The following is a 25,831-nucleotide window of genomic DNA, read 5'->3' as shown; positions in this document are numbered from 1 at the left end:
TGTTATGCAGTCATATATTCCTACTGAAACTGAAGTTCCCCTTCTTCAGGTAACTAATGTGAAATAATCAACATAACCTGACTCAGTAACTATAAATCCTGGCTAAGAATATAAATGATCTGCAAGTTGAAACTACAGAAGTGTAAAGCTATGCATATGCAGCCATTAACTGAATCTCAAGCGGAATTTTATATATGTAATAAAAAAGTGTAGTACCAGCCTAAACATACATCTCTGCTTCTGCAGCATGGGAAGTGGTGCTAAGACACACTCCAAGTGCAGCACGAGTATTACTGGTCGCATTTTTGTTTTAAAGAGACTTTAAGAAAATTCTGAAGATGAGGAAAAAAAGTGATTACTTCCCAAAATAAGAATAAACTGCGTTAGTCCAAGATGGGGACACATAACCTACGTTGTTTGACTCTAAATTCAGCTCCCTGACTTGTGCAGAGAAGTGAAAGGTTATTATATGGGTTTACTGGGCAAACCCAGATTTTATAAATAATTGCCTGTCAGGCTGTTCAAGATAGACAAACACACAGCAGACCAACAAAAACATGATCTGTCATATTTCTGAGAGAAATGTATGTTGAGTCTTCATTCTCTGGGACTTTAAGTAGACCAGTAAAAAATAAGTGCCAGTATTTTTCCTGCTTATGCATATTTTAAAATGTAAAATCTGGAAGAGAGACAGCAACAGAAGGAATTTTGATTCCAGTACCCAGTGTCTGAAACGGTTTCTTCTGTCTGCATCTCTGCAGATCGAAACCAAATACAATAAATGCTGGTGTCCTTTTAAAAAAGTCTGGATGTTTACAGCAAGCATATAATTTTCAATGATTAAGGATGCCAACAAAAATAAAGAGTGATGATAAAAAGAAAAGTTTAATCATATATTTCAAGAAGCACAGATGGAACATCAGAAAACTTCCCCCTTCCCTCACTTAATACATTGTACACATTACTTTTAGTCCTTTACACACAGAAAATTTCCAGAAAACAGGAGATGAAGCAGATAAAAGAGAAAAGCAATTTATGAATGGCAGTGGTAATGTTCACTTTTACAATATTTCGGTTGCAAAAAGTCATTTTTCTGTTTATTTAAAAAATATACATATATTTAACGTTTTTGCAAGCAGGTCCAAGAGAGCAGGACAACAAAACCACCTACAAATGACAACAAGAGCATAGAGCAGGAGTGAAAATTCAGACCTCACATACTAAGCACCAAGGAGGAGGATGGCTGCACTGTATAAAATTAATATTTTGATATTCTCCTCTCGAACCCTTGAATGTTCTGGATTAATTTGAGGCTTAAGTTGGATTCCAAGCCTGAGGTGAAGAAGACCCCTGACCTGTGGGTACCACAGGAACACCAGCAGGATGTGCCAGCAGATCCTGGTGACGGGCTGAAGCAGGAGTCCTTTTCTCTGCTCAAGCATCATCGTGGTTAGCTCTATATTTGTACAGTTTTTATGGGAACAAATGAATGTGTTTGTGAGGCCAGCAAAGGCTGGAGGAGCAAGGGACGGGAACAAGCATAGAGACAGGGACTGAGATTTAAAAAAAAAATCTTGAAAACAAACAGCGTTAGCTAAAATATAAAAAAAAAAGTCAAAAAGAGTTGGTTTCTACTTTAACCAAATCCAACAGCAGTGCTGCCTTTGTCAACAACAGGGACAACATCTGCTTCCTGCAGCAAACGCTGAGCAAGTACATAACGCTAAGCCCTTGCCTAGAACCACTGAGACAGACGCAGTTATTGAAATACTTTAGAATGTATTTTTCCAAATAGGGGTCCAATCCAGTGCCAAGTCACTGCAAAGGCATTCCTTCATTTTGGACAATGATCACTCAAGCCTTAGGAGATGCCAATATTGAGAATTTGGGGGTGAGCACTTAGCCCGTCTTTGGGTCTGCAAAAAGTCAGGTCTCCAACTCGCAAAGTTTAGTTTACCTGAACTTTTTCTGAATATCTTTGCATCCAAACTTGGTATTGCTGTCACCAAAATCCCCTCACTGGATTAAACTGGGTTATACTGTGTGAACACTTACATTAGTTGACAGAAACAAGTGGAAATTAGTGGAAAATAGAGGGAAATAATTTTTCTTTTGTAAAAATTGCAAGGAAAACTACATATCCTTTATAAGCCAACATAACCCAGTCTATATCTGTCTGGCCTCTTCCTGCCCCATCCTGCTTTACTAAAAACCATCTTTCGGAGAACAGACTTCCAGACACTTAAATAAAAATGACATGGCAGTCAGAAAGTCCCCTGCAAACTCCAGCATTGTCTGAGCTGCATTCTTGTCCACCTACACCCTATCCCAAACATCCTGCCATTAATTAGCTAAATGTTCCAGCTAGTAAACAAGAATAACGATTGAGGGGGCTGGAAAAAGAGACAGAGACAGCCAGCAGATAGTCACAACAAACCAGCCCACTCACTGGTACATGCAGACATTGGAGCTTGTATTTTTTTTCCTTCCATGGAGGGGAAAAGAAAATCACCTTAATATAACACTGTCTTTCCTGTTGCTGCAGCCACATCCACATCAGCAGGCGAGAAAAGTCATCCCATTCCTGCGGTAGGCACTCTGTCAGGGAAAGAGAAAATCTGTAGTGAATTATCACATCAGCTTAAACAGGGGAAGGAGGCAGAGAGAAAGGCAAGGCTTTCTTCCTGTTTTGTAGGCTATTCTGGCTGCAATCTAATAGGGTGTTTAATCTGAACATTTCTGGTAGGGAAGCTGTAAGCAACCACTTTGTCTATTAAAAAATCACTGTGGTTAACAAGTGGTTAGTGACTCTATTTCAGGAGAGCAAGAGATAGGCAAAAATGTAACATCCTACTTTGTTAATTGCCTGCAAAATAGTTGAGGCCAAAAATACATCATTATGCTGAATCTGCTTGTCCTTTATAAGCACGTGTTGTCTATTCACCATGTTCAATAATCATTTCTAAACTGTCTAAATACTCTATAAATTATTGAATAACTGCAGTTTTCCAAACTTAATTTATAGTCTGAGTCCAAAGTTATATAAACAGACACTGGTATAATCCCCACTACTCCAAACTATTCCAAAGACTCTCTGGTCAGTAGGAAATAATTTGATATCCCATATATTGTAACCTGGGATGAAGTGCTTCTAATGGTAAAGAAGCACAGGAGTTAAGTGGCACTTGAGAAAATAATTTTAAAAGATTCTGTGACACTGTCTCCCTAAAATACCTTTCATGCATTTTTAACGGCTCTTTCCGAATCAATATAAGACACTATACCTTTTAATGCCACTGGAAACCTTATATTGTAAGGAGATAGTCTCAGTTTAAAAAATACTTTTTTTTTTTAAAATATATTAACAATATCTTTAAAAAAATCAAAGGCGTTTAAATAGTTTTGCTTTATTTGGTTCACCTTCAGCAGTCATCCTGTTTTTAAAATGAAAATGTAGTCATCTATTTCATTACAGTTAGTGCTTCGTCAGATTTATTTTGTACATCCTCAGTCCAAGCACTTAGGAAGTGCCATATATAACCACCATTTTTAGTGGCTCTACCAATTTCCTAATTAATTTCAGCCAGATCAATTTCTCCTCTCTTAAACTAGAATTAGAGTAACATTAGGAGTAAAGGATAACCTCAAACAACTTTCGATATAAATAGCATTTATGCTGAACTGTAAAGAAATCATTTCAAAACCAGCAAGGATGTATTCAGAGAGACATTTTACAGACAGTGAATATGCAAAAGGAAATGTGTACAAGATGTTCATTACAGCATCCTTTACATTAACACCACACTTCAGTCTAGAGATCTAGCAGCATATGGCATGAAAGTCAAAGTGCAGAACATCAGCTGTGGGATATACAGCCAAGACATGACAGTATCACCACAAACAAAACACAGAATAAATCCAAAGACTCTATACCCAAACATGAAGTGCCCAAAACAGACTAGCCAATAATTTTGAAAGGATCCAATATATTCCCACAACCACAAGCAGCAAGTCCAAGGCAGTTTGGATGTTCAGCTTGCCCAAACCATTATGGCTGGCATTTGGAAGTTGATGCAAAAATAATGCTTTTAGCTGCTTGACCCTGATAGTTTCACAGGGATTTATAACCCAAGTGACAACCTTTAACACATAAACAAAATATTCAGGACTACTGTGCAGTTTGCTTGGAGACAAATGATCCCGAGTACAAAGCTGGATCTACATGAAAGGTAAAAGGCTGAATCTTGTGAAAGGAATTTTGGTTGTGAAGCAAAGTTGGGCTTGGCTGGGCTCACCTGGGAAATAATGAAGTTTAACATTTTCCAACATGGGCAGTGTTGTACAGGCAGTTATATCCCTGCAAAGGTCATTTCAGAAGCCAGTTTCAGGGGAGGCAGGATAACACCTTTGGAGAGTTGGGCACACCCACTGGTCTATATTTAGTGATATATTATAACTAGTGTGGCTATAGTTAGGATTGAAAACTATTTCCTACTTCACTCCCCATTTCACATACTTTAAACTTTCAGAAACATTTGCCCTTGGGCTGAAATTTCCTCTGCTTTAATCTCTGCCTGAAGTTCACTTTCTTTGGAAAGGACCAACAAAATTCCTGAAGCCATTTTGAAGTTCAGCAATAATGAAAACAACACATTTTTACTTCCCAAGCCAGACAAAGTAATTCTGATATATGTATATTTTATTAAGGAATTTAGCAATAAATTCAACCATTTTACCCAGAAACCATCCATACCTTCAACCTCAGCATAAAGGTAACTGTTTTGAAAATCAGTATTTCAGAGGAGGGAGTTTGATTCATCCCATTCCATAACAAGATAACACTTCATTCTCATTTTGATACATTACTAGATAACAAAGGTTAACCTCCACGATGCTTTTATGCAGAGCAAAAGTATTTTACAGACATCCCATCTTTCTGAGTTATACCAGATATCTTTAAGATCTATACAGCTGAATTTGTGATACTGAAAGACAGATCTTTACATGCCAAGAATTGTGAAGAGAAACAGCAAGATGTTTTTCATAAAACTCGCATGTGTATGTGCCCTTGCAAGAGTTTAGATGTATGTGGCAGACATTTAATGTGGTTGGAGATAATTTAGAGGGTTTGGATGACACTTCTGGGTGCTTTATGCCACTTTGGCAGCATCTGCATTTTTATTTTTTTTTAAATATGATTATTTGGCTCAGAATTACAGATAGAGGATGATGCAGGCTCTTGATGTGGGATTAAAATAGCTGTATCCATTTTGCTGGATATGTCTTGCTGTCAAGAGATAACATAAGCCCACGGAGCCCTTTTTGGAAAAGTGTCTACTGCATCCAAATTTTCTGTGTGTTCTCTCTTAAAATTTACTACCAGGCTGTGCTTTGACTTTTCCTGCTGTGGGCTGAGTTTCTGCTATGGTTGAAGTTCTGTCAGCCTCTTGCTGTACCCAGCATGTGCAGGCGTGGTCAAGGGACCACCTTTTAGACAGGGGGATCACCTAACTTGGCACAAATTGCACAGTTTGCCTTCCCAGAATGGCTTCCATGCTCTGAACCATTGATCTAACCTTACTTGGCTGACCTAGCTCTCACAGAATCTCTTCCTTGCTCCTTCCTGCTTCATGACAAGATTTTTTTCCCCTTCTCCATCTTCCTTGAAGGTGGAAGGACAGATTGCTGCCAACCAGAGCCAGAGGCTGCACAGGCGGGGACAATGTGAAAGCAGAAACATGACCTTCCTCTTGTCCAGGCCACTCTTACCACTTGCTCCCATTTAGGACAGAGTTGTGATGATTTTGCTGCTTAGTTCTCACTTCAGAGTCCTACCCTGATCCAGTGGGTCCATCCCTTCCCACAGCAGGGGGATGGCACCAGATCTTTAACACTTCTTCTAACCCCAACCACTCTATGATTCTACCCCACGAAGGCACCTTGTGAAGAACCTTCTCACAGCTTCTCAGGCATCCTCTATACAGGAATCCTTCCTTGGAAATGTTGCTCCTTTAAGTTATCAAAGCACATTGGATTTTGACACAAGATCCTCTCTGGCAATATTATCATTATTTAATAAATGAAGGCAGGCTTTTTTCCAACAACCTGAAAGGAGGTACAGTGAAGCAGAAAAGATGATCATTGTTCACTGCTGTCAGTCGCCTAAAAGCAACACCTTGCTTTGCCCTTAGTTTGGTGAAGGAAGGAAAAACTTAACAGCTTAAAAAGCCAGCATGGCACAAGGGACCTTGGCCAAGCAACTCCTCAAATTTCATGAAAAATCATCCAGTTTCTACTCCCTTTTTTTTGGTCCCATTTCTCTCCTGTAGTTGTAGCCCAAGGCAGTGTCATTATGAAGGATGAAAAAGAACCACTCCAAGAGAAGGGCAGCAAAACTCCTATCCTCACAGTAGGTCCCATGAAATGGGACAGTTTACTGAAGAGTTTATAGGACCAATTTAGGGACAAATAACCATGTGTTTATTAGCAATTTAGGACTAGGAGAATGGCTTTAAATGAAAGAGAGTAGGTTTAGAACGGATATTAGGAATAAATTCTTCCCTGTGAGGGGGGTGGGGCCCTGGCACAGGTTGTCCAGAGAAGCTGTGGCTGCCCCATCCCTGGAAGTGTTTAAGGCCAGGATGGATGGGGCCTGGAGCAAGCTGGGATGATGGAAGGTGTCCCTGAGAATGGCAGGGAGATGGAACTGCATGATCTTTAAAGTCCTTCCAACCCAAACCAGTCTGTGATTCTGTGATTTACAGAAACAAGTCCCAGCCAAACATGAAGATGTGTGAGTACTCCTCAATCAGGGAATGGAGCAGATTAGAATACCAAGACTTCTGGACAGGCACCTCAGCTAGAAATGGTTTCCAGTTAACAATTTACACTAGTGCGTAATTTCACAGCTGTAGCTTGATGAGAAATAATAATTTTGGCAGGAGAAAGAAACAGCTGTGATTTTTGAGTGGGTTGCCTAATTTTTATTTGGGATAAAATTTGGAAAGTCTGGGGTAAAACATCTCCAGCGGGCACCCGACACACCAAAGTTTATTGGGCCAAATCCTCCATTGGTTTAAGTTTGTTCTGCTTGCATTAAAGTTAAGCACAATGTCACACTGCAGGCCTGTTGTATCACTTAGAGATGTTAAATCCTGAATTATAGGCCCTGTATAAGTGAGTTACAGAAAAGCATTTATAAAACTTGAAGTCTCCCTTTCTTGATGTCCCCTTGTATGTGTGTGGGCAAGTGGCTTAATTACAGTGCATAAAGTGGAATGGCAGACAGAGACATCCAAATCAAAGAGCAAGCCCTGGCTGAACTTCATTAGCAAACATAAATGCAAGTAGGCACATCTTGTTTGTGACATGCCACGGTCCTTTCCGCTTTGGGTAATTTTACTCTATTCTCTGACATTTGCATAAATGTAAATTGAACCATATGACCTGAGCAGGTTTATGATAGGGGAATCATATGCAAAACTTCTTTCCATTAAGTAATTCTCTTCATGCAGCCTTACAGTGTTACTGTGAAAATGAGGGAAGGTTGGATCTCAGTCAGTCAGAGCCTTTATTTAAGAACAGTGGAGGGAGCCCTGCCCTTTAAATAAGAGACATTCTTGGATCAGACACTGGCTGGCAGGATGGAAAAAAGGATGTAGCATTAACTTTCATTCCATTCCAAATAACCTGGAACCCATAAACCCCCAAGATTCTCTAATTTTGAATCCGCTCCTTTTCTCCCTGTGTCTTCTTTCCATTTTATTTGGGGAATGTTAACTTTGAATTTTCATTAGCTCACCATAATATCAAACACATCACCCTGGACAGATTCATAACTCTTTGTATATAAAAACATCTACATTAAAACCCCTGTGATTAAAGGGTTACTCCTCTAATTTTTCCCAGCCTGAACAGACAAACCACATGCAAAGAAGTGTCAGCTTATTTAGAGATTAAAATAATAATTAGTTTAAGAGGCAAAGTATAAGCAACATTGTTTGAAAAAGAAAATCCATGTGTTGTTTAGAATTAGTTGCTTCTGTTTAAGTTTAAATAAATTTGTGTGGATATAAACTCTCTTTATTAAAAATGCATCCATATGACAAAACAAATATAATGGATAATTCTCCCTCCAATTTAAAACAATAGCACTGAAGGCTCTAGTTCCACAAACCCATCTTTAATCAGTAGCCAAAGCACAGATGTCTGATACCACTCAAAGGACGAGGGAGCGCTTTTTGTACGTAATGTCTTATACATGGTCAGTAATGAATAACACTCCCCAAATATGTATCTGTGGACACCCAGGTTTAGCATGTTACAAACTTGTATGATGCTCTGGCTGATCTGCCCTGCTGTATCCAAGAAAGGTCATGGATTTCATTTATGATGAGGCCAGACCAATGTGCTGAGAGCTACAGCATCCATTTATCCATACAGTAACAATCCCTCTGGAAGCACAACCATGTTGGTGCTTATGCTAGACCCCAGGAAACCTCAGTTAGGTGTAAGAAACACCAACAACTGCATTCCTCAGGTCTGTTCCCTGAATCCTCAGCCTGGTGAGACACCAGGGACAGCAGCAGTGTCCATCCCAAGAGTACCTGCCTCAGGAAGGGGCCAAAGATCACAAGAACACTTAGATGCCCACAAATATCACCTGCTGATAAAAGCACTACTCCAGTAAACCACCCATCAACAAAATGCCTCCCAGCAAAGTCACCTCTGGGTTTTGGTTGACCTTTTATCTGCCAGTGGCATAAACTTTTTAAATAATTGTGTAAAACTGGGCTCCTGTGTACAGGCATAGGACATATCCAGGATATATCATCCAAGTCTGTTAAAGAACATCATCTAGATCTCAACTATCCAACTTTTTTATTGTTGTTCTCTGCTTCTGGGATAAATGACATTCCCAAGGCTGATGGAAATGTAGGATCACTGGAAAACAAATGAATTTCTCAGGCATCTCGTGCAGTACCACCAGTGGATGGAGAACAAAACACAGGGCTTGTACTGCTGTCCTCCAGTGTATTTGGCCAAATTTGCAATGCTGCAGTTAACCAGCAAATGCTGTTCTCAGGGCTGGGCTGGTATTGTAAGAAAGAAAAACAAGGCAAAAGGATCATGGCTTCTGTTGCAGCAAGAACTGGGGTGTGGGAGTGGGGTACCAGTGTCAGCCAAGAGAAAAAAGAACAAAATTGGTGGGGAGAGAGGGATCATTTTAAGTCTCTTAGAGGGCACTGTAAACAGAGGAGAAAGAAGGAAAAAACCAGAACTATAAAACAATACTTGGCAGTCAGCTTTGCAAAACAAACATATTTTCACAAAGTCCTTCCCATCACTGCCACCAGTTTTAATGGGCTTTATATGTCTGAGAGCAAAAAAACCTTTTTAATTGTTAAGGAAAGGCGATGCTGCTTTGCACACTGATAGAAATTCTGTTCTGAGCCCTACTTCAACTACATGCTGCTCTCATTCATTCACAGTCAGGGAGAGAAATCCCTTCCCCCAGGCTGCAAAACCTGTAGCTGGGCTCCATCACCACTCCTCCCTGGACAGCATCAGCTGCTTCTCCTGTGGAGCAAGTCAAAATCCAGCAAGTTCCTCCTGCCGTGGGTCTAATGGCCCATAACTGTCTGCCCAGGACACGCTGCTGGAAAAGCACACAGCAGGTGTCCACAAGGCACCAGACCTTGATGGATATGACCTGTTGGAATCCAGCATAATTGGGAAAGCTTAATCCCCTCACCACACTGGAAATGCAGTGGTTCCTGAGTGTCCCTGATCTCCTCATGAGCAATGCAATTAGCTCACTTAAAATTTTACTGCCTCACGTCAAACTGGTCAAAACACCTTGAGTTGCTCAAGGGTCAAACTCTCCTCTCCTGATGTGCCTCAACGTGCTGCTTTAGCTGTATGGCAGCAATAATGTACACAGGCAACTTCATTATGTCTGAGAACTAAATTAAAACTGGAAGTCTTGAGGCTTTAGGTATGGTTGGACACTGAAACCTCTGCTTTATGACTCAGGGCACTGCACAGTCACAGCACTCCCATGTGAAAATATACCACTAACAATAAAAACTCCTTCAACCTGAGAGCAATTCAGCATCAAACAACCTGGATGGCTCCCTGTCTCCAGAGATGATTTTTTTTGACCTTTTAAGGTTTTCTTCTACTGCTGTAGAAGCTCAGGGTTTTTTCTGTAGGAAGTAACCAAAGAAGTTAAATTCCCCCTCTGTGTCACTAGAGCTCATGAGCTCAGCATAGCAGCTAAAGAGCAAATTTATTTGGAAACAATATGGTGTGGTATAGTCGTCTGAGTACAAGGGCAAGAGCCAGGGCTGGGCTCTGCTCCCAGCCCTGACACTTACTTGCTGTGTGGCCTCAGACAAACCACTTAGTGCCTCTGTGCTTCAATTTCCCCTGCCTTTGAAACAGAAATACTATCACTCACTGGAAACCTTTTCTTGAGGATTGCTTGATTACAGAGCTAATACATGACACTTTGAATACATTGTATACTATGCCATAATTATTATTTTCATTGCATTTTGTCTTCCATTGTAATGGCTAAAATACCAGATGTACAGAAATGGATGCCGAAATTGGCTGCTTTTGCACAGGAGGAGAGGGTATTACTTTGAAATTAAATTATTTGGGTAAAACACGACAATTCCCCTACATTTTTCCCCTTAAAAGTGGTGAAATTGTAATGAAAAGTTGCATCTAATGATGTTTTGCAACACACTTCTCCCCCACCTCCTGAAAGCATCCTGCAAACACACTCTGCAGAGGGCACAGCACCTCTGCTGTCCCTTTGATTCAACAGAGCACTTCAGTGTGGAAAAGAGAGCCCAACCAACAGCTCAGGTCTGTGAAGAGAGGAATTTTCTCAGGCTCCGAGGCCCTTTGCTGGTGGCAGCACTGGGGTGCAGCCACTTTTCGCCCTGCTCAGCCCTGACTGATGTGCTCTGTCTGCAGCGGGGCGCCGGCGCACCGGAGCAGTGGGAGGCAAGAGGAATTAAGGTAATGCATCAGTGGCTGCCAGTGAAGGAGATGGGAAGAGAGGGGGGGGAAAGACAAGGCAAAAAAAAAAAAAAAAAAAAAAAAAGGGCAAAAGAAATATACTATTCCAATCAAAGTCTGAAATTTGTAGAAGTGGTTTTGGTCTCAATATAGAAAAAATATTTATCCAAGAAACTCCTACTCGGGTGCGAACATCCTACTTCTAGTGGGATTTTGTTTGGCAAAGTGCTGTGAAAGAGTGGAAGCTAATACAGAACATGTCTATAAACAAATATATTTATTTAGTACAGATTGACACATTCACTGGAGTACTGGAGTGATTACACGTGTAAAACTATTTCCTATAGTGGTTTCCTTTTGTGATTCTGCTAATTTATTCAATCCACCCCATTTTCATGCATTGAATGTTATGAGCCATTTCAGCCACCCAGACTGAAACGCGTTTGGAGACTACATGCCTGTTTTTTCATTTCATCATCTACACATAATTATTTGGTGATATTAGGAATTTGAGCTCAAATGGAAGCCAACCAACATTTTAATAGCTTAAAAATCACACAAAATGAAGTCTGCCCTGAGGTTAATGAATAAGAGCCAAATCTTGAGGCTCTTGCTCAGTTTTTACTCACTCCTTATTCAGGCAAAAGTTGAATCAATTGTAGTTGGACTGATTAAAACCAGAAAAACATGTATTTGGACCTTTCTCTCAGGTAAAACAGAATAAATTACCTAGGATTAGGCTGCAGAATGGCATCCAATCGACCTTTCACATGTATTTCTGCAACACACTGAAGAAAAAATCCAAGAGCTGAGGCAGTTTAACCAGTTAAACCAATATTTTAGCAGCAGAATAAATTATTATACTCTACCAGGTTCTATGACATTTATATTAGAAATAGCCCTGAATCAAAATAGGTTTCCTGGTCCCTCCTGGACTTCTGAAAATCAGTATCAAATCCAAACTTAAAAAATGGCTCACTAAGTATGAAAACCAAATGCCTCCATCCTTCAAAACAAAGCTCCATCCCTAATATGAACTTTAAGCCAGACATGTATTGATACAGATATTTGATTTTTGATGATGGTAAGCATTTATAATTTAGGAAATTAAAGGTTATTCTTTAATTACATGCAGGATGTTCTACTCCTTATGCAAAGAATGCAATGCACCTGTAAAAAATACAAAGCAGAGCAGTTAATTCCCTTGAATAGTTAACATTTCACCAGTAATTGGTGATAATCACAGAAGGATGCTTCTCCTTTAAGTCACAACCCATTTAACTATTGGGCCAGTCTCGGCAAAGTAATGACACATTTATCCCATTCAAGTCAGACTTAAGCATGAGGATTTGGAAAAGAAAGGAGTATGAATGACTGATTTCTTCAATATATGCAAAGCAAATAGAAGAAGGAAAAAACAGGTAACAAGAATGAAGTGGTCAATGTGTAGATGTGGCACTTGGGGACTGGTTTTAGTGCTGGGCTTGGCAGTGCTGGGTTAATGGTTGGATTCAACGATCTTAGAGGGCTTTTCCAACCTAAATGATTCTATGAATTGTGAAAAATACCAGATCCTGACAGGGTCTGGGTGATAGTGGCCCTGCTCACTATCTCCTGACAGGCTGCAATTCAATCTCAATGCTGAAATATGCTGAGCACATGAAGAGCTGGACTTGGGGATGGCTTTATTTATAAAGGAGTGAGCTGGGACATGTGAAGAGGGCAGTCCCCTCCTGGCCACCACTCATGCTGCAGGGCCTGGTCCCGCTCTCCCCAGCACTTCCTACCTGTATGACAGACAAACTCCTTCCAATGTTTAGCAGGGTCTGATGAGCACAAACCGTGCCAGTGGCACACTGGGAATGTGGGAACACTGCCCAAAGCCTCACAGGCTCCTGCACTGGGCAGCCTGCACAGAGGAGAGCCCTTGTTGCACTTTCAAAGAGCTGCTGGCAAGTTATGATCTGCAAGAATGCATCAAGGAAATTGGGATCCCAAGGAAGAACAGGCTTTTTGTTACATTATACTTTTTAAACGACATTATATCCACATTCATATGCTGGAAAAGCTGGTTCACAAGTGGAGATAGACTTCAAGCCTCTCTAACGTGCAGTTTAAGTTATCTTTAATCTTTCTAAATGTCTTTCTGTCCATCTGATTCTTACCTTCCTAGCATCTTGGCCAAATAGGTTATCCCAGGGACACCGGATGGTTGTTGAGAATAGCAGGCTTCCAAAATGTCCTTCCTTCCTAGAACCGACTAAAAATTCCTTTTGGTAGTTTCTGACTGATCGGTTGTGGGTGGGGGGTGGACAAATAATATCTACTTTGTGAAGCAACTGAAATAACTCAGCAGACTCAGAACCTTCATGTTACAACCCCCCTCCACAGATCTAATTTCACGTCACTTCCTATGGCACGTGTTACTTAAATGAAACTTATTTTGAAATGCAAGGACAGACCAATGCCATTACCAATATCTCAGTGGTCTGACCCATCACATCAAACTCTCATTTCTTCTTTACCGCATCTCATCTTTTTCCCTTGTATCCAGTTTAAGAGCAGACACACATTTATATGCACATCTATAAAAGTGATACTCTTCTGAAAACAAACTGGCCAGGCCACGAGAGTCTTCTGGCTGGTTGCCATTGTTCAGTCACTAAATATGGGTTTAGGAATAGGGAGATGGATTACTCGCTTGTGACCCCACCATGGGCTTTTCATGATATCACAGCCCATATTTTTTTAATAACATTGAGGAATATTTAAATCCTGTATGGAAGTTTTTTCATACATACTTCTTTGATGTTACAACATTTTGATTTGTGTGCATGCTGACACCAGAACATCTAGATTACTGCATGTTCATTTATCAGAGAGTGCGAGGTCAGTCCCGTTTGGATGTGCAATTATTGCATTAAATAGATAGCATGGGCTAATCATGCTGATTCCAGTGGATGGAAATGCAAGAACACTAAATAATTACTGTAAATGAAGAATTAGTTAGGTCTCATTAAATGTTATTGTTAACTAAAACAATAAAAGAGTTTATATTTTAAAAAGCAGAAAGTGGTAGGGAAGTAACTGAGCCCCAAACCTAGAACACATTGCAGTTCCTGGATTTAACGCTAATGGGACCCAGTGGATCCAGGCTTCGGCAAAGAGAGAGCTGTTGTCTGCATCACATTATTTATTTTAACGGTGTAACTCCCTTTTCCTTTGTTTCTCCTCTTCCCCTCCAGCAGAATGGCTGTTGGTAAGATGGGAATGTGAAATCCAGGTTTTCGTCTCTCCAGTAGCTCTGAATTTCCTGGCTTTTGTGGACTGAAATCAGACCCTGAAGTCACTTATGTGCATTTTGTTTTGGGTAATTGACATTAATTTTTAGGTTGCATCACCGACATCAATCAGCACTGCTCTCAGAGGACTAGAGTTAAGGGGCCACAATAAAAGGGCATGATATTGTTCCTTTTGTTTTATTTTTGGAGCACTTAGACTACTCTATACTTTTCCAGTGGATGCTACATTCTTTTTGGGTGAGACAGTTTAAAACATTACTGACTGTCTCATTTAAAGAATACTTTGGCATTACGGTGAATGCCTGGCTCCAGACGCTGGGACAGTCAACGCTGGTAAAAATTCAAGTTGATACCTTTTGTCTACATAACACTTTGAAAAAAACTATGAAATGGCAACACATTTCTTTAGAGAGAGCTCTGCTGCCCATTACAGGTGTTTCCCATATGGTAAAGGGAAGGTTGGTCCCTTCCCCCTCCACTCATCAGTGTTCTCACATCGTAGCAGGAATCTACAAAGACAACATGGCTGTAAATGACACCGCACAGAAGTCTCCAGCAGCACGCACTGCCACGGAAGAAGCTAATTTTCACTGTCAGGGCAGGAATACACTCCATTGCAGCCCATTGATGGGCAGCATTTTGACTCTTCAGCTTTCTGTTTCACCAGTGTACAGCACAAATGCCCTGGAGTAAGTGGCAAAGAGAAGCCAGACTAGGATTCAGATGCCCAAAAGATGAGAAGAAGATAGATTAAATCAGTAGAGATTACTGCAGATTATCATCCTGCATGAACTGATGGGCTCAACACCTTCTCCCTCAAACTCTCATGGGTGGGAAGAAAAATTCTTTCTAATGCAAGATCATGATTTTTACGGAAGAAGAATCTGAGGCACTTCAGTGGGGCTAAGACCTATTTTTTGGACACTGGGACATAGTCATATGTCATATGAACACAGGTTCATAGGTAAGTCTTGAAAACAGACAGCCATTGGGTAAAGAATTGGCCTGTTGCCCCATATTTTGCCAAGGAGTTCATCACCCTAGGTGTATTCAAGATGTTCATAAATCTCAATACTTTTTTGGATGCTGGAGCTATTCTAACACTCAAGTGTCAAATGCAGGTGTGACTTTCTATGAGTTTAATGTGTTATCAAGGCATTTCGTAATCTCAGCCACTCCTTTCCCAAAACACAAAGTTATCTTATTTCAAAAGTAAACTTCAAAATAAGAATAAGTAAGAGCTTGAACATTTTGTAATACAGAAAAAAAAAAAAGCCCTTTTTGCCTGTTTCCCTATCCTTTTGGTTTTAGACAAGGCATGGAACTGTCTGTGCTAGTCTAATTATAGTGGACCATTGTTTCTTCATGCCAATTATTAATACAATAGTATTAGTAATACACATACATACTAGTTGGTATATTTTGCCATTGGTTATGATATATTATTGCATAATAGTAATATAATAACTAACATTTCTACAAAATAAACTCTAATGCTGAGATTTTGAAAGCCAACTACTGATCTTAGCTGGCTATTTCACCAGTAGCTATGTGGCTAAAACCTTACATAGACTAAGAAATAAACCTTAACTAGTATCTACTTAAATGCTTCTTCTTTGCTTTTTTATTATTACTTCCTTCTCAGCTTTCTAAAATGTGCACTACTATTAACTCATTTATTAGAAATGACAAAATATTCCACAATAAATGGAACAATTTTCATTTTTTTCTCTCATCATGTTTTCCTGTCCACCTTTTCCTGCTCTTCATAACAGCATTTTTTCCTAATTCTTTATTACCAACTCTACTCTGTTTAACTTTAATTAAATCTATCCTTCCATTTATCTGGTTTTGCCCTTCAGTTCAGCTTATCCACCCCTTGGTTTCTGGCCCATTCTCCCATCTTTCCATAAATCATCATTCCCACTCACTTTTGACCAGCCTATCTCTGTCTCTGCTGTTTTTCTTTCCAACCTGATTTCTGCAGGTCCTTGTCTCTTACCAACATCATCTCCTCTGTAAAGTAACAAAGGGTGTCTGTGTCTTAAAATAATTCTATCCAAAATTTACTTCATCCTCTTCCAACCACATTAGGGATCTACAACTATATCTGCAGTTGTTGCAGAAACTGTAGAAAACCAGATCTACTGCTTGTTGCAGGACACACAAAGAATTTTGGCAATACGAAAGAGGACATTGCCCACAAAGGAGAAAAATTCAGTGTTTGTGAATAGGAGCAGGAGAACCCTAAACACCAACTTGGTGCAGCCAGCAGTTGGTACTCAGGGCACAACAGAGCCCTCAAAAGCTTGGGGGAGCTTTCATACTTCCCACAAGCTAAAGTACAATCTTGGATATTAAATATAAATAAAGCATGTATTTTTCTCTTTCTTTTTTTTCTCCCTGTAATTATTCAGCTTGCTTAAGGGGAAAAAAAAAGTAAGAAAGAAAGAGAAAAAAAGGCCACTTGTCACCTTGGTGTCACAGAGAAGCCTGCTGGTGTCAAGTCCATTGAAGAAATTGCTCAAAACCACTTCACCTTTGTGGGAACATTCTCCTGGTGAAAGGCTGGGCTTTCTATCCCAGAAATGGTGACATGAGGTTTGCTGAGACTGGATGAACTTGCTTGCCATTTTTACCACCGAACTTTTATGTATTCTTGATAAATTGGTGTCACTTAGTATCACTTAATTGCTCCATATTTCCTTCATTTGTCTTTAGCTGGGCATGATTCAACTGCAAAAGCATGACTGAGTCTCACAGAGCCCTTAGTTAATGAAGAGATATTGCAGCAGAATGTGTTTTGGGGTGATATTTATTCCTGCAGGTGCACTGTTGATGGGGTGAATCATTGATCCTGGCCCTCTGATCTCTGTTGGGGAAGGAAATTCTTTTATCCTCAAGAAAACAACCATTTTTTGCTGTGTTCCATGTGGTATTTCCGACAGGTGTTACAGACAAAAAAATGGGAACAACAAAATATAACAAATAAATAAATAAATAAGTAGATAAACAGATAGAAAGATACGAGTAAAACCTCTTGGTCCTGATCTGGAAGAGAAGGCAGCTGCAGTTTCAGCTTTGGCTTTTGAAATGACTGGGCCAGGAAGCCAAACGGGGGGACATTTTTGTCTTGTGGGCAAATTTTATCAGGCACCAGGCAGAGTCAACCAACCACTTACTCACAGGCCACTTGCCCAGTCTGGAAAGGGAACAATTTTCAGTCTTTGACAGATTGGACTTGAACAGGCACCAGAAGTGAAAGCATCTATTGTCCATTATCCATCCCAGCCCTGAGACTTCCAATTTCTCATTTACCATGTAGCCTGTTCAGAGAAGGTTTGTCAAGCAACAGCCTCTCTAAACAAATTACATTGAAATTCCTTATACTGTGCCACATACTTGACTTGCTGTTCCAGAAAGAGCCACATAATAAGTTTCTAACAAGGACACTGGTTATTAAAGCACTGTCGACTTTCTAGGTCAAAGAGGTGAAAGGCAAAGTCAAAATAATTGAAACAAAATATTCCATAAATCATGGGTGTTTACTTACAAAAAAAGAAAAAAAATTATGAAGAGACCTGCTGCTACACTAACCAAAACTCAGCTAACTATTTTGAATTACCATGTTCTTGATGAAAGCAAAATTTAAGGTGCCAGAGTTGGCTTTTGGAAATACCCAAACAGCTCAAAACCAAACAGAGCTTAGCAGAAACTGGATCCTTCTTTCTTTTCCCACTTCTTCTTCCAAAACGTGTAAGACAGACATGGCAAAGAAATACACTGGTAATGCATGCTGTTCCTTTTTTATTCACTTAAATGTGAAAAGTAGATACCTTTCTAAACATATATGTTTGCTGAAGTAACCCAGGGATTTAAACTGAGAAGTGCAAAAGTTCTTAATGCATTTAGCAAAGAGGAATTTTTTTAGAATTGCCATCTGTATCTCCTACTTTCGAGAAACATTAAGATCTGAACTTTCTGAAAAGGACCTTGCATCATCTGAGTGTATTTTGAGATATTCTTTTTCACAGTGCTGCATCTTTATATTAGTAGACAAGAAAAGTATTTTTTTGCTGCAGTTTTCTTCTTTAAGAGACTGCCCTTATTTATCAACTTCTCAAAAGTGTTTGTACCCATATTTACTGTGAAGTTTAACAGAGTTTATCAATTTTTTCAAGGTACATGCTTTGTCAAGAATACAGCTGGAAACATCTCCTATTTCTTAGTTTTCTAAGTTTTTATCTGTAATGATGATTTTGCAGTGCCTGAGTAAAACTCATTGAGAACGCACGTGCACGTAGGTAATAAAATCATAGAATCACAGAATGGTTTGGGTTGGGAAGGACCTTAAAGCTCATCTCATTCCAAGCCCTTGCCATGGCAGGGACACCTTCCACTATACCAGGTTATCTGTTGATTGAACAATGAAAAGAAAAAATGAAGAGGTAGATTGAGAATCAAAAAGGAGGGTAAAGGAGCTGCAATCTGCCTTCTGATTTGGGGCATGGACCAGCCCAATACAAGTGACAGAGTGAAGTGAGAAGGAAGTGGGTAAGAAGAGCCATGGATGCTCCCATCCCATCAAGACTCAGAGCAATCACTGTTGGTGGGCTCCAGGGACCCCCAGATGTGATACTGCTCCACCCCACACTTCCTGGCCAAAAAAAAAAAAAGAAAACAGTTGAAAACAGTTGGGGTCGGCTGTGGTACCACTTGCCTTCCTTCTGGGTGAATCCAGAGGAGGAAGGGATCAGGATAAATTATAGGTCCCTGCAAAAGCTCTGTGTGTTTCTGTTGACGCCATCTGGAAGCAGTGATAATGCCACTATTAGTGGAGGCGTTACTACAGAGGATCTGCCGCCTCTATTAAAACCAGCCATGCTGTGTGCTGGCTCCTGATGCATGTTTGCTCTAATTTCCTCCCTGACTATTCATTCCTAAAGCTGTCAATATCCCGTTAACCTTCCTGGCACTGAAACTGTAAAACCAAGTCCTATTTCAGCTCTGATTTTGAACCTCAGTTGTGATAAGCAATACCAAAGGCTAAGTTTACAATACACAGTTGGCCAAATCCAAATCATGCTATAGGTGGTGGGGATTTTTTTCTTGCTTATACACATTATAAAGCAGGATACAACAATGTGATATCCTAAAATTAATTCCTTAATTTGATGGAAGAATAGCAAATATTCTTTGCTGGTAACTGACAGCTTGATCCTGCAGATTTCAAAGGCCAGAAGTGTCCTGTAATCAGGGGAGTTGTTCACATTCAGATCATACAGTTTAAAGTCTGAAGGGAAAATTAGATCATCTAGTCTGACCTCCCGCATACCACAGACCACAGAATTTCAGCCAGTTGCCCTTATTTTGGGCCAGTAACCAGTTTAACAAAAGCATATTTTCCAGAAATTCATTTGACCTCCACTTGGAGTCATCAAGAACTAGACAATGCAGAACTTCACTTGGTACTTTGTTCTACTGTTAATTGCCTTGTGCCTTATTTCTAAGTTGAATTCTCTGGTATTACTTTTCTACATAAATACAAGTTACAAGAACAGCAATTGCAACTGTCTGCACAATAATGGTGACATTAATGTGAAAAGAGCATGTCCAAGTGCGATGCTAAGGAGCATTTTGGCCACATGCACAGAAATATTTAAGTAGCAGCTGATCCAGATGAGCCCATTATTGTATTTACTGAGGTGTCTGAATCAGGTACAAAAGGATCCCTCTATGGGAACATTTTAGTTTGGATCAGGGGTGTGCTTTTGAAACAAATCTCCCATTCATTCTCACTTACTGCCATCATTTTGTACTGTAGCATGATTTCAGAGCATGCTACCTGGTCTCTTTTTGGGTAAAAGCAAATCAAAAGATGCACTCCAACCACTAACAGCCATTCAGTCAACGAGGCCAGACAGGACCTAGTGCTAGACAGAAAGTAAACCCCACTGAAATGCTCATCGTGTGAATGGAGGGCGAGCACCAATTATTTGTCTCCTACACACCTGCTCCTATTTGTACTCCTGGCAAAAGCACAGAACCATGGAATGGTTTGGGTTGGAAAGGACCATAAAGACCATCTAGTTCCAAACCCTCTGCCATGGGCAGGGACACCTTCCACTAGACCAGATCACTCAGTCACAGCCTAACTCCCCTCAACTTTAAGGAACCTCATACCAGCAGCAGTAAGAACAGAAAATCAAGATTTAGTAAATAATTTCAGAAGAACAGTAATAGGTGGAATTGATTTAATTGAACAATAGCTGGGTATTAATCCATAATCTGAAGAACAATGACAGTGATCAAAAGGTACTACAGCCAAGAGAGTTCTTTTTTTTTTTTTTCAGTGGTATCCTTACATCTAGGAAATAACAAATATTGTAGACAAATTCACCTGGCTCATCCTGAAAAGATCAGGTCAAAAACTAAGGTTCTAGGAGAACCACCAGGAAAAGATAACAGGAGCCAGTGACATGGAAAGAGAACAACAAATCTGACCTAATAAATCACAGAATTCATGATTCAGAAATGACTATTCCACCAAATTTTAGAGATAATTTGGGTAGTTGCTTTACTCTTTGTTCCCAGTCAATGGCTTTCAATATACAGTCCAAGGGAAGAAGGACAAAGTAACATCTGCAGAACTTGCATCCATTCACCCAGTCCAGAGACACAGACCAATTAAGCATTTTATGCTAAAGGAGGCTTAAAATGAGACATGCAATTCCACACAAGACCACTTAAGGAAGTTGTTTTTTGTGGCTGCCAGACCAGCAGTGCCATTCTCAGCAATAAGTGTTTCTGCATGGGGCAGGAACTACCAAGAAATGAGCACGGAGCAGCAAGAAGATGGACAGATCAATGGCCACTTCAAAATATTATTTTTTGTTGTTGATGAAACTTCCTGGAGAGTACAAAAGCCAATGCATGAGTGACCATGGCAAACCAAGATTTATTATGGAGCTCTTGAGGGAAGTGATTGGCACAGCAGAAGTAAGTCTTAGCCCACCACAGTTTTCTCCATTTTTCAAGTCACAATTCCTGTATTTCTTTGCAAGAGTTGAAAGGCAGAAGAGGTATCAGATTGGCCAGTACGACCGCTTTTACATCTCAATTCCTAATTATCCCATCTTTTCAGAACACAATAGTAGCATAGAACATTTATAAAGGGAATTATTAGAAATTTCAGCTGGCGTTTTCAGAAGAGTACAACCTCTTTTTTATTAAAAGAGAAAAACCTTCTATTTTCTTCTAATATTTGTAACTTTCCAAATGATTGATCTATTTCTCATTTCTTTTATTTTTGGGATGTCTCCTTTCTGGGATGAAGAAATAAAGCACTGAAATATTCCAAAAACAATGAAAATACTTGTTCCAGCCAGGGCCAAGTACCAAGACAAAACACACAAAAGCTTTGCTCTCAGCCTCCCAGCAAAGGTCTGTCAATCCCCAAGTCTGAAATACACTGCAGAAAAGTGCAAAGAGAGTTCATGCTGATCTAATCAAGGACTTTTTTGGATATTCAAGACAGGAAATAGGTGCTAATTTAAAATGAGATTTTAGGTTTTGGACTGTCTGTGAAGGTTATTAATATCTACAACAACTTTTCAAAATATAATCTTGCTTTTGAATACATATAGAACTGAAAGAAAAAAGAGATTCCCAACAAAATGGGGAATCTGAAAAGAATAACAAGGTGATTTTAAAACCCTTGTAAGGTTTCGAGAAGTCTCTTTGGTCTTTGACTCTTTGGCTGGTGATGCTGGATATATGCAAACAGTAATCAGTTCCAGGCCTGCAAGTAGCAGTGCTCACTCATAATAGAATAAAATTATAGCTTACATAGGAACTCAGAACTGAGAGAAATCTCTGACTATTTGGCAAAGAAAAGTATCAGGAAAGCAGAGGGGTGGAGAAGGAAAGGTTGCAAGGAATAAGAAAAGAAAATTATACTGTTCAGACTAATTACACAACACAGAAGAGGGACAGAAGGACAGCAGCAGCAGAAGGATTACAAAGAAAGCTCAAGAATAAATGGATGTGGCACAAGTCAAAGAATTTGACAACAGGGACATTCAGGGATCCTGGTCCATAGATCATTACCAGTGGAGAAACGTCCTTGCCACTGCAGTTCGTTTTCACCAGCAGATCAACACATTGTCTGATGGACTGGCACACGTAATGGCAGTCTTCAAAATGAAATTCAATATACTCCTGTTGCCACTGGAAAGCTCACCTTCTTACCCAGTCCCTGCTAATGCAACCAGTTGGCCTGGAAGGATGCCATGTGTGATCATCTCCTGCATTACAGCTTTCTTTGTTAATGCTGGAAATGAAACCTCAGGCATGATAATACCAAGAGTTAACACACACCAGCACATCTATGCCAGCTCAAACCAGTTACATTTTTCTGACTCTGTGGTGGTTTTGAGTTTTCCTTCTCTCCTTCCACCTCCTCTGATCAAGGACACACATGGATACACAAAAGCAGCAAAGCCTTTCTACCAAAATTACTCTCCTTTAGTAACGAGACCGCAAAAGGCTGAAACACACAACACTGTCTGCCACCACCCCATTCTGGCTGATTGTCTTTTAATAGCTACAATAACGTTGTGCAAAGGAATAATATTCCACATCTTCAACTCACTGGTGAAGGGTCTGGAGCACAAGTCTGATGAAGAGCAGCTGAGGAGCTGGGAGGGCTCAGCCTGGAGAAAAGGAGGCTCAGGGGGACCTTCTCACTCTCTACAACTCCCCAACAGGAGAGTGGAGCCAGGTGAGGGTTGGGCTCTGCTCTCAGGTAATAAGTGACAGCACAAAAGACAATGGCCTCAAGTTGCACCAGGGGAGATTTAGCTTGGATATAACGGAAAATTTCTTTATGGAAAGTACAAAGTACTGGAACAAGCCGCCCAGGGCTGTGGTGGAGTCACCATCCTGAAGAGTTTTAAAAGATGTGTAGATGTGGCACTAAGGAACATGGTTTAGTGATGGATTGACAGTGCTGAGCTCCTGGTTGGACTCGATTATTTTTGGGGTCCTTTCCAATGGAAATGACTCTATGACTCTCCCAGGCAGTACACACACAATCCCAAAGGAAAGTGTGCATTAACTGAATCTGCTACTTTATGACTGAAACAGGAAGTTCAGTCCCCTTTTATCGTACCTTTTTATTTTTGAAAGGCTGCCCAAACAGTTCCAAGTTGAGTTGAAGCAAAGTTATTGATGTCAAGAAGCCAAGATCTTTCGCCATGCCTTGCTGAATGAGGAAGGAAGAAACTGTTTGTGCTCAGCTGTCCTTTGCTTCTCCAGGCTAACTTTGAGCCAAAGAAGCAGGAAGAGGAGAAAGATGAATAAGTGAAAAGGGATAATGTTTATCTTTTAACAAAATCACAATGTTCTGCTCCTAGCTCTAGCAGCCAAGACTCACTGTTGCATCTTTAAGACAGATAGTCTCTTCTCTGAGAGACGACAGGCTAATTATAGCCCTCCTGCCAGAGGGAACTCACACATGCAAACCATTATGTAAAATATAATTTTTTTCTTTAAGAATACTCAAGATCATTAGACATGGTTTTTTCAATGCTAGAAAATCAAGCCAAAAATGAAAATAAACAGTTTCAAGTATTCGCAACATAATTCCCTCATGCATTTATGGAAATATAGTAAAAAGCGCCTTAAAAATGTGGTTTGACATTTCTTGCTGCTCTGTTTTTCTGTCTTTCCAGTTCTCAACATTTGCCCTCTTGTCCTGTATCATTTCAGTTCCACTGCAGTTTGAAAGAGACGATGGCAGCCTTTGTCATTTCTACAGTGCTCTTCAGCCATGTTTCAATGGGTGGGTGACACAAAACATCCCAAGGACTTGGCGTAGATGACAAAAATGCTTTATAAATTCTACTCTGCATAAAACAAATGTGAATTCATTGTATGCAAATACAGTAGCACTGTTCACCAAGATAATTACAGGTACAACATTGCTTCCCTAACAATGTGCTTTGGTAAATTAAGGTTAAAGAGATGATCAACTTAATTTAACAGGGAAATATCATCCTTTTTTTTCTGAGCTGCCCTTCCTCCAGAAGGTTTTCTGAGTACACTACCACCTTCAAGAGCACTTTAAGACACATAGGGAAAAAGATGGAAAAAATCCCCAAGTTTGGCTATGATGATGTGATATAGCTTCATCCCTGTTTTACGCAGGGAGAACTGAATTCCTGCCTATCTAAATTAGTTGGTATTTTAAACTGGTTTTGTCCAGTTTATAAAAGATGGGACTACTGACAAACCAAACACCATGGTCTAATGGATTAAGCAAGCAACTGCATGCCACAAATTCCTAAATTTTCATCCAGACTCTCTTGGTGCTCACCTTCTTGTCCATAAAACAGAGATAATATTTATCTTCTACTTCATGAGGGTGTTGTGAGAGTGAGTAAATGTTTGGACAGCTCTTCAAAAGGTCAAGTCCTAACCAGGCACCTGTATTTTACTGAAGTAAACTGCTTCCTCAGATCCCCATGATATGATCACAGCACCTTCTCCAGAGCTTCCCAGATCACTTCAGAATAACCATCCACATTCATAACCATTCACATGCATAAATCACAGCATGGTTTGGGTTGGAAAGAACCTTTAAGATCATCTTGTTCCAGTCACTCTGCCATGGGCAAGGACAAAGTTATGCACTGATTTAGGGCTTAAGAGTGATTTCACCTGTAAACTCATGTATATAAATTATCCCCCTGCCACAGGAATAATTCAGAAAAACTATGTGCTAAGAAACTTTTAATTCACTACTGAAGCAGAAGTGCCACGTCCCAGGGTGTTGCTAAGGCCAGTTAATTTTAAAATTGTCATTCAATATCTGAATTACATAAAAATATAGAGTGGAAAATTAATTTATTTTTAAGAACATCTGTTAAGAACACCCTTCCCCTAGATACATCAGCTACTGATGCTCTGTAAAAGTTTAAAATAAAAGCTTTAAAATCCCCTGCTTTATTAGAAGGGCAATTCCAGAGACTCGACACACTGTATAATCCCATCAGTGGTTAGTTCTCAACAAACAAGTCACACATACAGAAAAAATACTCTAGACTAAGGCAGGAGGCAAAAAGAGGTTAAATCGGTCACAAGCCAGGTTTTTCCTCAGTTTTAACTCATAAGTGATGACATAAAACCCAGAAAAAAACCAGCTCCAACTTGAAAATGATTTAAATTTGCCAGCTCCAGCCATTTCTGGAAGCAAGCCAGCCTTAATTTGGATGTAGGCTTCTCAAAATTTGCACAGCTCTAACTTTAACCTGCTGCAGCCTAAAAAGTGGACCTGGTGAAGAAACACACAAAAATTATTCCACATAATTCAAACACAAGTGATGGTCTGTTCTCTCCATGTACCCGAGCTCAGGATCGGCTGCTTCATTCCAGGAGCAGACGGTGCCGTGTCTTTACGAGCAAAACTGTCCACCTTAGAAATTCCTTCTGTA

The 25,831-nt window shown here is 40.0% G+C and overlaps 1 protein-coding gene across 3 annotated transcripts in view; it reads right to left on the bottom strand.

Moving 5' to 3' along the window:
• Positions 1-1,088: 1,088 nt before the first annotated feature.
• The window catches only part of SUPT3H (SPT3 homolog, SAGA and STAGA complex component), a 255,145-nt gene continuing 230,402 nt past the window's right edge, over positions 1,089-25,831 (bottom strand). For all 3 annotated transcript variants that reach the window (XM_082302713.1, XM_082302715.1, XM_082302714.1), the window contains one exon: positions 1,089-2,598. In XM_082302713.1, coding sequence (XP_082158839.1) covers positions 2,557-2,598 — 42 coding nt within the window. In that variant the 3' untranslated portion in view covers positions 1,089-2,556. The remainder of the gene's footprint in view (positions 2,599-25,831) is intronic.

Source organism: Coloeus monedula (genome assembly GCF_965178545.1).
Source record: "Coloeus monedula genome assembly, chromosome: 2".
Taxonomy (NCBI): domain Eukaryota; kingdom Metazoa; phylum Chordata; class Aves; order Passeriformes; family Corvidae; genus Coloeus; species Coloeus monedula.
The sequence above is the reverse complement of the archived record's forward strand: the minus strand, read 5'-3'. Positions and strand labels throughout refer to the sequence as shown.